General features: G+C 44.9%; 1 protein-coding gene across 1 annotated transcript in view; it reads right to left on the bottom strand.

Moving 5' to 3' along the window:
- Positions 1-14,207, bottom strand: part of LOC119741439 (N-acetylgalactosaminyltransferase 7-like) — a 36,045-nt gene that overhangs the window by 8,126 nt on the left and 13,712 nt on the right. The window contains exons 2-4 of the mRNA XM_038217187.1: positions 4,016-4,341; positions 2,527-2,693; positions 832-1,045 (exon numbers count right to left, since the gene is read on the bottom strand). Of these exons, the coding sequence (XP_038073115.1) occupies positions 832-1,045; positions 2,527-2,693; positions 4,016-4,341 (707 nt within the window). The remainder of the gene's footprint in view (positions 1-831; positions 1,046-2,526; positions 2,694-4,015; positions 4,342-14,207) is intronic.

Below are 14,207 nucleotides of genomic sequence, written 5' to 3'. Positions count from 1 at the left end.
AGGGTGCACACCGGTAAATAGGCCTGAATCAATCCGCCGAGCTCATGAATAAAAGTTATACCCTCAAAATATTCTATATTTGGAGAGTTCGGAGAGCCATAACATTGGGTAATTGAAGAGATATGGCAATGAACCTCTTGCCCCGACTTGGGGCTTCCAATTCTGAGCATTTTGGATGCAATTAGGCTCGAAAGTGTTGCCATTTTGCCATGATGTTGAGGGATCGTTTTTCAAGATGGCTTCCGTTCCGCTTTGGGGAAAATAGGGGTCGTCTTCTTTAGGCGAGAATTTCTCGAAAAGTCAATAATCAACCCACCAAAAATAATCATTTTTCTGTGCAGCTTAAAAATCTGTGAGAGTTCTGAGTATTTTTGAGAGAATTTTGAAGTACGGGCATTTAGCACTATAGTGTCTATGGGAATTTTAATACAGCAGTGCACCCGGTGCCCATAATGAGCCGGTCTTGAAACGGCCTATCATGAGAATCGCTTGAGGGGTACAGGGATGTGACATCCCGATCAATAACTTTTATCGGCAAAATATCGTTCTTTTCGTTCAAAATGTATCGTGAAAAGAGGCCCCATGAACAGCGCCACCTATTGTCATCAGATGCTGTTCAGTTCCGCCAACCTTTAAAAGCTGCGCCTCCTGGTTTCAGAGGATGTCCCTTGTGCCTCTTTCCGTATAGTTGAACCCCCATCAACGGAATGCAGTATCAAACAGTGTTTACTTTGCCTTCCGTCTTGACATCTAAATGACTCTGACCTTGGCCTGGTACATGTCAAACACATTTCCTGTATCTTCTTTTAATTGTTCTGTGTTTGTTTTTACCTGTCTGCAGCAATTTCTGCCAGCAGAGGCGGCAACCAGTTGACATTGCACTCGCAATGTGCGTCCAGGAACGTGATCACCTCACCGTGGGACTGTCGGGAACCAGTGATCCGTGACCTGATCAGACCTTCACGCTTTGTGTTGCGGAACAGCTTGATTTTCCCTTCGAACTGCGGCTGCGCGATGTACTCCTCCAACGAGTCTTTAAGATGTTCTGCACGTGAATTTGGACCGAGGAATAAAAATGTAGATTTACGCCATGTGAGCGTGATCAGGGGCGGCGGAACCGGGAATGGGACAGGGGGCACTTGCCCCCCCCCCCCCATTTTCCCAAGGCCAACAAAAGTGCCCCTATCGCGGTTATAAATGTGCCCCATCGGAGATGAAAACAAAACTGCCCCTCAAACGCACAAGTACGAAAGCATATGATCGCGCTACAAATAAAATTGTCTCCTCTCTTGTAATGCAACACTGCTCATCAATAACACAAGTACCCCTCTCGCATTAACAAGATTGTGCACCTTCTCGAGATGGAAAACTACCCCTCGAAAGCACAAAATACCCCTCTCGCAATAATAAAATTGTGCCCCTCTCCAGATGGAAAACTGGCCCCTAAAAACTAATAGTGCTCTTCACGCGAATAAACATGGTCACTAAACTGGCCATCAAAAGCAACAGTGCCCCTTTCGCGATAAAAAAGGGTCTCTCTATATAAATATAGGTAAAAGAAACACAAAGAGCAAGATGGACAACGTATTCATAATTTGTTCCTCATCATATGTGTTGATAGCAAAATGAACGGGGCCATTTTCTTTTCCTCCACTTTCACACCGACGGACGGTGCCCTTTTTCTGAGCAAGTGCCCCTTTTTGGTGTCCCCCCCCCCCCCCCCAGTTTGAAAAGCGTTTCGCCGCCCCTGAGCGTGATGCGTAATTGCCCGTGGCGTGATCGAAGGTTGAATGACGTCACACCTATATAGAGCATTTCATCCCCTTGGGAGCACTAGCAACATTTAGGCAAGTCAATGTGTGTTCAATGTGACATAAATGGATTGCATGCATGCAGAGTTGCAGACATACGTACGTGGCCCCTGCTTAATGATCCAGTATTAGGCGCCAAAATTATGCAGCTTGCCCAAACAACCATTCACTCATTTATCCATCAATGTCAAGAACCTATGTTATGTACATTTTACTAAGGACTGATCCGAAACAAAATTTTAAAATAAACAAGGAAACTCCTGCCTCTCTGGGGAAATAATTTGGCAAGGATTTTAAGGCTGTAAAAAGTTGGCACAAATATTAGCCTTTTCCGAAATCGACACTGAAACTGCTATTTGATGAATCTAAATGTCAGTCTCAGAAATCTATTTTGATATAATCACAAGGAAACTGCCGTTTCAAAAGTCGTTTGTGAAATGTTTCATGTTCCTGTTGTATGAGCTGGAATGTAGCTCGATGAGCTCGAATACAGCTTGCAAGTAGTTAGAAGGGAATCGTAAAATGATGTGAACGTTCACCAATAGGCCCACATGCAATATTCAAGCAATCCACCAAACGCTGAAATTATTTGACCAAAGTAATACTCAATAGCTCAGTGTACAGTCAATGCAAACAAAATGCAACTAAAAGTGCCATGGCGCGTGGCACGTCTAGCAAATTGAGACATCCCTGGATCAACAAGGGAGTATCTCACCTTTCTCACTGAAGTCATCCACCATGACTATCTCCAGCAGGAGGTGTGATGGCGTCATGTTGATGATGCTGTGAACGGTCCGTATCAATGTTGACCAACCCTCGTTGTGGAAGACCACCACCACGCTCGTTGATGGCAGGGTGGCTGGGTAGTGCCAATATTTACATCTGGAGAAAGTGAACAAAACAGTTGGAGAAAATTAAAATGAGATTCGGCGGTATTAAGTATTTCCCCCAGTTCCACCCTCTCGATTTACCGTCCTCGAAGTCTCGAACATATTGGGAGCTGACAAAGTGTCTCATTCTGTAGACCCTTCGAAAACAGCAACCAAGTTTGTTTTAATGTCAATTCATTAACAATAAATGCACAACAGGTCAAACCATTCCTATCCCTTTGGAACAAAAGGGACCAGACTTGTATGACTCGTGATTCGGACTCGAGTCCGACTCGAGTCCCATTTTCCTTGACTCGGACTGGGACTCGAGTCACGATGACAATGACTCGGACTCGGACTCGGAGTCGACCCTGCGGACTCGGAATGGACTCGACCTGCGTGACTCGGGACTCGACCAAAATTATACCACAAACCACTTATTTCTTTGTCAATAATGTCATATTACAGTTTGATGTTGCACGTGTATTTCCAGGTCATTACATTAGAGAAAAGCTGTGGAAAAATGGAAACATTTACACTGTAAGGTTTCAGCAGTACCTCAATATTGATTTCCAATCAATATTAAAGGTGACTCGTGACTCGGACTGGGACTTGACTTTTGTGACTCGTGACTTGGACTCGGACTCGACCTTCATGACTTGGGAGTCAAACTCGGACTCGGGAAAAGTGACTCGAACTCGGACTCGGACACGATGTTTGGTGACTCGAATACAAGTCTGAAAGGGACCCATCTCAAATGGTTGCCGGGCAAAGAGTCGATTCATCATAACTGGTGGCAGGAATGAACGTTGGATGCTACAATGAATCCCGTTTCAGGGGATTAGCACATCATCGCCATATAGATATGTCACCATTTACTAACCCAAATCAGCGCTGTATTAGACGGGTCCTCACACGTCATCACGAGTCAATCATAAGCGATTCTTTCTCATATCGAGTGACAATCTGTTCAAATGAATCGTTCCAAAGACGAGCCTTTGTCTTTGTGCATCCCATGTTACTTTGTGATTGACATGTGGTATGACTTGTGATGGAAAGGGCTACATCTCTGACTAGTCCCACCAACGGTTAGTCAGTCAGTCAATCTGTCCGTCTGTCAGTTCTGACCAAACCCCACTTGTGGGCTAATGTTCCTTTCAGAACACATCACCCCACTATTTTCACAATAGGAAAACATCACCCCAGAAGAGAAACTTTAGAAAAAGGGATAATGGGAACACAATGCTATCACCCCACGTCCGGACTTCCGTCAGCCCGGACTGACTTCCGTTCGTCCGTCTGTCAGTCAGTCAGTTTTGATGAGTCTCTACTCACTGCGGATCCCTAATGTCCGGCAAAGCACGGTCCAGCGAGATCCGGTCACTGACCACCATGTTGAACCCGTACTCCTTATAACTCTGTTCGTAGAGGGCCTGCTCGGACGCCAGCAGCTTAGCGGGCACTCCGTTCTCGCCGACCCCGCGCCGCCTAGGGGCGGGCTCATTGAGCTCGTAGTTGCCCATGGTGTCTTTGAGTTCTGCCGGGACAACATTTCTGGACTGGATGGTTGATTGCTCCTGGGGTTCCTTAGGGTGACTGTACGACAAATTTTGAGGTCTTTGGAGCAGACTTGCGCCATGGCGTCGAGTATCATGCCTAACCTGCAAGAACAAAACATGCTTACATATCATAAATGGAAAGGATATATATGTATACTACTCAACCCATGCCACGTTGGTTATGGTGATAATAAATACAGGTGCATATTTTAAAAACGTCCCAAATGTCATGCAAGACTCGGCTTGGCTGCTTATTTGAAAATCAATGATGGTAATCGTGACCACTGACGTCATAATTGAGGAACCAAACTTTCTACCTATAACAAAGCCTACCAAGTGATATAAGACGTTTGGTGTCTCTAGAAAAGTTTCATCTGTGGTAATGAAAACGCTTCATCCTTGATCACTGAAACTGTTCTATCCTAAGATGCGGCCACGTTTTCTTGAGTTTTGTCTGCCAGATGACGATTAATTAATAGTTTATTTCGATTTTCGTAAGTTCATGTTCAAAACATGACATGACTCGCCAACTTCCCCCAAATTTAAAGAAAGGGACAATATAGTCTCGAAACTTTTAAGTATGACGTCTATGTACATCAGCCTAGCAAAAGAAACGCTTGGGATATCGTGTGACCCACAAAAAGGCACATTGGTCACTGTACTTTTTAGGGGTCATCTTACTTCCTGAGACAACTACCACGTCAAGGTGATTCTTCCAAAAGCGATATTATCTTGTACACAACTCGAACTTGTACATGTACATCACATCCCAATTCACGGTGGATTTGTGATTGGGTGTCCTTGAAGCGTAAACATCTTTTCTTAGGAATGGCGGGAGCAGGTGGCTGGCGATGCTGGTTCAAGTGCCGGTACAAGCCTCAGGCGTGTGTAATAAGTCGTGAACGACACGGCTAACGCCTCCAAGGAGAAGTCACGGTCGATTGATTTGACATGACTCGCCAACTTCCCCCACCCCAGCCCTGCCAAACCCCCCAAGGGACTACACGTCACACTGCCCAGCCCGCATTTACTTTTTCTGCAATTGCAAGTATAGGCTACCACTGACCAAATTGCGCATGCGTCAGTTGTTAACGAAATGGTTCTCGGACTTAATGTCCCATAACAAATAATCCTCCACTCTCCATAGTCGGAAATAAAGTCAACATTATTTTATCTCATTGAACAAGCACGGTTAATTAACCACAATGAAAGAAAGAAACATCACCTCTTTGAGGTAAAAGGGAAAAAATAATCTTCACTAATTACTATACCATGACGTTCAGTAGATCCGAAAACCACTATTAACCACTAGGCCACGGTGTCGCTTAGTTGGATCTTCGCTCGAAATATTAACCCAATCAAGTCATTATGTCAACGTGATATATCATTTCAATCACGTAACTTATTTCAAGCATAATGCGTGTTATAGTGAAGGCCTCTACTGACGTGGTTGGGGAAAATATGCACCCAGGCCTTGGACACGCAGTCTCGAAGATCATGCTACAAATCGCCAAAGGATGGCGGAAGAATAGAAAAGCCATTAGTGAAATGGAATGAATATCTCATGCCGGGTTGTGTTTTTGAAAAGGCCTGATGTCGCGCTGTGAAGCACCCGTAATGATTTTTGGTGTCAGCCGTGTGCCCTTGGTACGTGTCGTGTGGATGACATAATTGGCGTCGCGTGTGGAGAGTTATGGGGTGGCGGGCAGACGTTTCGTGTTTTAATATCGTGGCAGACTTTTATTAAAGATGTACTGTCTGCTATTTTAGAGTTTCATACCGAAAATAAATATACATGTATATATTTTTAAATACAAATGTTATTTACTTATGAACGAGACATCTAAAGACAAATATCGGCCGACGTTTATACGTTACATTCTAATACACTCCAATAATTGTGTTTAGCAATGAAACACAATCTTGCTATCACTTTGTAGATTGAAAGCTTGAAAGTTCACCCCTGATGGCGTGCTTCCGTACCCCTCAAATAGGAAAATAACGTGCAAAAATCAAACGTTTGCAATTATTTTGGGTACATTGATTTCTGACGAAAATCACCCTCGACAAAAGTTTTTAGAAAGTGTTTAATTGCTAAACTTAGTTTTTGTAGTGTAGCCTATGCTAAGTCAGGGTCGTAAATCCGGGGGGGGGGGGGTTAAATCCCCCCCCCCCCGCTTTTCCGTGATAAGAGAAAAAAAATGCGGATTCCGAGTTTTTTTTTCTCGAACCTCCCAACTACCAGAATGTATATTCAACAGCACTGAAAAGTGAAGAAACAAAGTACAAAAGCTTTACAAATGCGCCGTTTTGATGTAAGTGCGAGTATATTTATTGATGTTCATCCTGAAGAGCGCCCCTAAGTGTAATGGGTTGTCCAGCCCCCCCCCCCCCCATACCCGCTTTTCGAATTTTCACGGCCGGGCAATTTTTGGATTTTGATAGTCCCCCCCCCCCCCCCCCCCGCACTCGCCGGCACAGATTTACGCCACTGCTATGCTTATTATTTTCGTCCTGACAATAATTCAGGTCTCGGGTGTACACTGCTTTTCGACCCCTATCACTCAGAATCGATAACGTACAGACCGAGAACCAGTCTATATTTGCAAGACGGATCTGCTTGTGCCCAAAAGCAACCTCCCCCCCCCCAAAAAAAAAAAACACTTCAGACGGGTGCGGACGTCCAAAACAGAAAAACGTATTTTAGTAATAAAATAGAAATGTTGAAAATTCGTAGAAAAAAAGGAGAATTTGTTGAAAAGCATGGGCAGTTCATCGTTGATCTCTAGGTGGGATATGGGGAAGGTTTGAAAGTTAATAAAGGAAACAATTCCAATGCTATATACCAGCAGGACGGGAAAAAACAAACTCTGACTGGAATAACAGGCACATACGAAGCATTGACATGTCATGATCCACGAAGTAGACATGTCATGATCCAGTGCCACACAGAAGATAAAGGGCCGAAAAATGATGAGCCGAAAATAGTATAGAACGACAGACTTTGTGATGCGATTGTGCTTTAAGAAAAATATTTGGCTATAGGGCCATCGCAGATTTCTTCTTTGAAAAAAATATAGGTAGAATAACAAGCAATGGCAGTCATTTTTTAAATTTTGAAAATTGCTTGTTACTCTACCTATTTTTTTCAAAAGACAAATCTATATATAGCCAAATATTTTTCTTAAGACATACTCCGACTGCTCGTCAAATGCCATGCTTGTATCATCAAAGGCACAATCTCCCAAACATTTCCCTATCTGCCCCACTAGTAGTACTGTTTCAGACTACGAATCTTTTTCAACCATTTTACCACTCATTTTCAGCCAACTGTATGTCAGTTCTTGACACAGTGTTGGGACACTCAACAGAAAATTCCGATCTCAAACTCAACTTTTCTTTGAAAAGTTTTTTAAGCTAGGAAAACACATTTGTCACTTTTTTGTGCAGTTATATGGGTGAAGTTATAACTCAACTGAGGGCGTTTCAAATCACTCCGGTGGTCCCCTTTGAAAAAACCTAGACTTTGTGCATTAAGGTGGAGTTAGAAGCAATGGCTTTGTACCGCTTGGATATGAGGAAACCTTTTGTGCACTCAAATTAAAATAACAAATTAACACCCTCTCATGCAGATACCTGCAAAACATATATACCACCGGTCAACTGTGTTGTAGTCGAATCCATAACAAGTCCATCCTAATTCCATAACAACTCTCCATCAAAAGTCCTCACAAGTTCATCACAAGTCCTAACAAATCCATCACATCTCCGTCACATGTCCTCTCACACACTGTCAAAGGGGCTTCAGGTACAAAAACTCATTGTGCTTGTACGATAAAGAAAATATTTTCTTTTATAGGAAAGCTGCACCGATCGAAGATCTGAGAATGGAACTCTACCGACTGAGCTACCGGCTCGCACTTGAAATGTGTTGAAATATAATATATATGAACCTCTGGTTGCAAAGGGTGGTGACGTCAAAATTCAAGTGTCGTCATCAATCCCTCACCCCGCCACCTCCGATCTGTGGAAAAAATAATAATAAATGTCGCAAATGGCAACCTGGTGCTCGAACCACCAACCCCGCGATTGAAGATCTAAGTATGAAACTCTACCGTCTGAGCTACCGGCTGGCACTTGAAATGTTTTGAAATATAATATATATGAACCTGAGGTTTCAAAGGGTGGTGACGTCAAAAGTCACGTGTCGTCATCAATCCCTCACCCCGCCCCATCCGCTCTGTCGAAAAAATAAGGGCGTTTTCGAATCCCTGTTCTTGACAACACTCGGGTTAACCCGACACGAGAACAGCGGTCTCGAACGTAACGAACAGACCCGAGAGGGCGTTCGCGGATCGATTTTTTCACTCCCCGGTTGATGGAGGGTTCGGCGAGGTGCAGCTTGAACAAAATGGCGGACTGTGCAGATTCGTAAGTTGTTTGTGTGTTTGGTTTTTTTTTGCTAATACCCTAATGATTGGAATAAGAATACCATTATAGTGCAGGTCTGCAATTTCATCCCCGCATGTCCGGTTTTGCAACAGTCGTCCTCGTTCATTTGGAATAGGCCTAAGTACAAATTCAGACGATTGTCGGCCATTTGCATTGCTTTATATCGATGCGACACGCACCCGCGCGTTCGTAACAACCAGCTCGAGAACACGTTCTCGTGTTACACGCGTGTTGTCAAGAACAGGGATTCGAAAACGCCCGGAGTGTCGCAAATGACAACCTCGGGCTCGAACCCCCAACCCCGCGACGAAGATCTGAGATTGGAACTCTACCGACTGAGCTACCGGGTCGCACTTCAAATGATTTGAATTTATAATATATATGAACCTCAGGTTGCAAAGGGTGGTGACGTCAAAAGTCACATGTCGTCATCAATCCCTCACCCCGCCCTGTAGAAAAAAAAACAAATGTCGCAAATGACAACCTGGGGCTCGAACCACCAACACCGAGTTTGAATTTCTGAGAACGGAACTCTACAGACTGAGCTACCGGCTCGCACTTGAAATGTGTTGAAATATAATATATATGAACCTCAGGTTGCAAAGGGTGGTGATGTCAAAAGTCACGTGTTGTCATCAATCCCTCACCCCGCCCCCTCCGATCTGTGAAAAAATAATAATAAATGTCGCAAATGACAACCTGGGGCTCGAACCACCAACCCCGCGATCGAAGATCTGAGAATGGAACTCTACCGACTGAGCTACCGGCTCGCACTTTAAATGTGTTGAAATATAATATATATGAACCTCAGGTTGCAAAGGGTGGTGACGTCAAAAGTCACATGTTGTCATCAATCCCTCACCACACCCCCTCCGATCTGTGGAGAAAAATAATAATAAATGTCGCAAATGACAACCTGGGGCTCGAACCACCAACCCCGCGATTGAAGATCTGAGAATGGAACTATACCGACTGAGCAACCGGCTCGCACTTGAAATGTGTTGAAATATAATATAAATGAACCTCAGGTTGCAAAAGGTGGTGACGTCAAAAGTCACGTGTCGTCATCAATCCCTCACCCCGCCCCCTCCGCTCTGTCGAAAAAAATAAGTGTCGCAAATGACAACCTGGGGCTCGAACCACCAACCCCGCGATTGAAGATCTGAGAATGCCACTCTACCGACTGAACTACCGCTCGCAATTGAAAAGTATTGAAATATAATATATATGAACCTCAGGTTGCAAAGGGTGGTGACGTCAAAAGTCACGTGTCGTCATCAATCCCTCACCCCGCCCCCTCCGCTCTGACGAAAAAAAAATGTCGCAAATGACAACCTGGGGCTCGAACCACCAACCCCGCGATTAAAGATCTAAGAATGCCACTCTACCTACTGAGCTACCGGCTGGCACTTGAAATGTTTTGAATTGATAATATATATGAACCTCAGGTTGTAAAGGGTGGTGACGTCAAAAGTCACGTGTCGTCATCAATCCCTCACCCCGCCCCCTCCGCTCTGTAGAAAAAAAAACAAATGTCGCAAATGACAACGTGGGGCTCGAACCACCAACCCCGCGATTGAAGTTCTGAGAACGGAACTCTACAGACTGAGCTACCGGCTCGCACTTGAAATGTGTTGAAATATAATATATATGAACCTCAGGTTGCAAAGGGTGGTGACGTCAAAAGTCAACTGTCGTCATCAATCCCTCACCCCGGTGGCGTAATTTTTATTCCTAGGAGGGTTAGGGGCAATGTCATGAATAATTCATGTTTATCCATGAGAACGGACAATGACATCAACAGCATTGTTGTTAGTTACTCAACTAGTTACAATACATTAAAACATTTTAAAGAACGGTTGTCTTCGAGCTACCACACAGTAGCCTAGTGGATAGCGAGATGAGCTATGGATACGAAGATCCCTGGTTCGAATCCACGTCGTCGCTGTTCATTTTCATCAGCTATTTTTCTTCTCCAAATTTATCACTGAGATATTTTTAAATTAAGGGGAAAATAGAACGAGAACCTAAGTCTTGCAATGATTCAAAGGAAATACTGAATTATTCATGACATTGCCCCTAACCCTCCTAGGAAAAAAATTACGCACCCCGCCCCATCCGCTCTGTCGAAAAAAATAATAATAAATGTCGCAAATGACAACCTGGGGCTCGAACCACCAACCCCGCGATTGAAGATCTGAGAATGGAACTATACCGACTGAGCTACCGGCTCGCACTTGAAATGTGTTGAAATATAATATATATGAACCTCAGTGTTGTCATCAATCCCTCAACCAGCCCCCTCCGCTCTGTGAAAAACAAAAATGTCGCAGATGACAACCTGGGGCTCGAACCACCAACCCGCGATTGAAGATTTAAGAATGGCACTCTACCGACTGAGCTACCGGCTCGCACTTCAAATGTTTTGAATTTATAATATATATGAACCTCTGGTTGCAAAGGGTGGTGACGTCAAAGGTCACGTGTTGTCATCAATCCCTCATCCCGCCCCCTCCGCTATGTGGAAAAAATAATAATAAATGTCGCAAATGACAACCTGGGGCTCGAACCACCAACCCCGCGATTGAAGATCTAAGAATGCCACTCCACCGACTGAGCTACCGGCTCGCACTTGAAATGTGTTGAAATATAATATATATGAACCTCAGGTTGCAGAGGGTGGTGACGTCAAAAGTCACGTGTTGTCATCAATCCCTCACCCCCCCCCCCCCTCCGCTCGGTGGAAAACAAAAAATGTTGCAGATGACAACCTGGGGCTCGAACCACCAACCCCGCGATTGCAGATCTAAGAATGCCACTCTACCGACTGAGCTACCGGCTGGCACTTCAAATGTTTTGAATTTATAATATATATGAACCTCAGGCAAGGGCGGATCCAGGGGGGGGGGCCAAAGGGGGCCATGGCCCCCCCCCAAAAAACGAAACCAATTTTTTTTTTTTTTATGTAACATCGCCATAAAGGCAGGCAATGAGTACACCACCATCTTTTCCTCAAAAAAACATTGGTTAAAGTGGTCAGAAATTGCCTCAGATCGCACCACAGAGCATCTAAAATCCAAAATTTTTTCGGGGCCCTTAAGCGGGCCCCGAACCCCACGCCGTATTTTTTTGACCCACTTTTTGGGGGGACCAATTTTTTTTTTGGCCCCCCCTAAAATTGTGTTCTGGATCCGCCCTTGACCTCAGGTTGCAAAGGGTGGTGACGTCAAAAGACACGTGTCGTCATCAATCCCTCACCCCGCCCCTTCCGCTCTGTAGAAAAAAAACAAATGTCGCAAATGACAACCTGGGGCTCGAACCTCCAACCCCGCGATTTAAGTTCTGAGAACGGAACTCTACAGACTGAGCTATCGGCTCGCACTTGAAATGTGTTGAAATATAATATATATGAACCTCAGGTTGCAAAGGGTGGTGACGTCAAAAGTCACGTGTTGTCATCAATCCCTCACCCCGCCCCCTCCGATCTGTGGAAAAAATAATAATAAATGTCGCAAATGACAACCTGGGGCTCGAACCACCAACCCCGCGATTGAAGATCTGAGAATGGAACTCTACCGACTGACCTACCGGCTCGAACTTGAAATGTGTTGAAATATAATATATATGAACCTCAGGTTGCAAAGGGTGGTGACGTCAAAAGTCACGTGTTTATCAACCTCACCCCGCCCCCTCCGATCTGTGGAAAAATAATAATAAATGTCGCAAATGACAACCTGGGGCTCGAACCACCAACCCCGCGATTGAAGATCTAAGAATGCCACTCTACCGACTGAGCTACCGGCTCTGACTTGAAATGTTTTGAATTGATAATATATATGAACCTCAGGTTGTAAAGGGTGGTGACGTCAAAAGTCACGTGTTGTCATCAATCCCTCACCCCGCCCCTTCCGCTCTGTCGAAAAAAATAAGTGTCGCAAATGACAACCTGGGGCTCGAACCACCAACACCGCGTTTGAAGATCTGAGAAAGGAACTCTACCGACTGAGCTACCGGCTCGCAATTGAAAAGTATTGAAATATAATATATATGAACCACAGGTTGCAAAGGGTGGTGACGTCAAAAGTCACGTGTCGTCATCAATCCCTCACCCCGCCCCCTCCGCTCTGACGAAAAAATAATGTCGCAAAGGACAACCTGGGGCTCGAACCACTAACCCCGCGATTGAAGATCTGAGAATGGAACTCTACCGACTGAGCTACCGGCTAGCACTTGAAATGTGTTGAAATATAATATATATGAACCTCAGGTTGCAAAGGGTGGTGACGTCAAAAGTCACGTGTTGTCATCAATCCCTCAACCCGCCCCCTCCGCTCTGTGGAAAACAAAAATGTCGCAAATGACAACCTGGGGCTCGAACCACCAACCCCGCGATTGAAGATCTGAGAATGGAACTCTACCGACTGAGCTACCGGCTCGCACTTGAAATGTGTTGAAATATAATATATATGAACCTCAGGTTGCAAAGGGTGGTGACGTCAAAAGTCACGTGTTGTCATCAATCCCTCACCCCGCCCCCTCCGCTCTGTGGAAAATGAAAAATGTCGCAGATGACAACCTGGGGCTCGAACCACCAACCCCGCGATTGAAGATCTAAGAATGCCACTCTACCGACTGAGCTACCGGCTGGCACTTGAAATGTTTTGAATTGATAATATATATGAACCTCAGGTTGTAAAGGGTGGTGACGTCAAAAGTCACGTGTCGTCATCAATCCCTCATCCCGCCCCCTCCACTGTGTCGAAAAAAAATAAGTGTCGCAAATGTCAACCTCGGGCTCGAACCACCAACCCCGCGATTGAAGATCTGAGAATGGAACTATACCGACTGAGCTACCGGCTCGCACTTGAAATGTGTTGAAATATAATATATATGAACGTCAGGTTGCAAAGGGTGGTGACGTCAAAAGGCACGTGTCGTCATCAATCCCTCACCCGGCCCCCTCCGCTCTGACGAAAAAAAAATGTCGCAAATGACAACCTGTGGCTCGAAGCACCAACCCCGCGATTGAAGATCTAAGAATGCCACTCTAACGACTGAGCTACCTGCTGGCACTTGAAATGTTTTGAATTGATAATATATATGAACCTCAGGTTGTAAAGGGTGGTGACGTCAAAAGTCACGTGTCGTCATCAATCACTCACCCCGCCCCCTCCGCTCTGTAGAAAAAAAAAAATGTCGCAAATGACAACCTGGGGCTCGAACCACCAAACCCGCGATTGAAGTTCTGAGAACGGAACTCTACAGACTGAGCTACCGGCTCGCACTTGAAATGTGTTGAAATATAATATATATGAACCTCAGGTTGCAAAGGGTGGTGACGTCAAAATTCACGTGTTGTCATCAATCCCTCACCCGCCCCCTCCGATCTGTGGAAAAAATAATAATAAATGTCGCAAATGACAACCTGGGGGTCGAACCACCAACCCCGCGATTGAAGACCTGAGAATCGAACTCTACCGACTGAGCTACCGGCTCGCACTTGAAATGTGTTGAAA

Source organism: Patiria miniata, unplaced genomic scaffold, assembly GCF_015706575.1.
Source record: "Patiria miniata isolate m_02_andy unplaced genomic scaffold, ASM1570657v1 HiC_scaffold_5, whole genome shotgun sequence".
NCBI lineage: Eukaryota > Metazoa > Echinodermata > Asteroidea > Valvatida > Asterinidae > Patiria > Patiria miniata.
The sequence above is the reverse complement of the archived record's forward strand: the minus strand, read 5'-3'. Positions and strand labels throughout refer to the sequence as shown.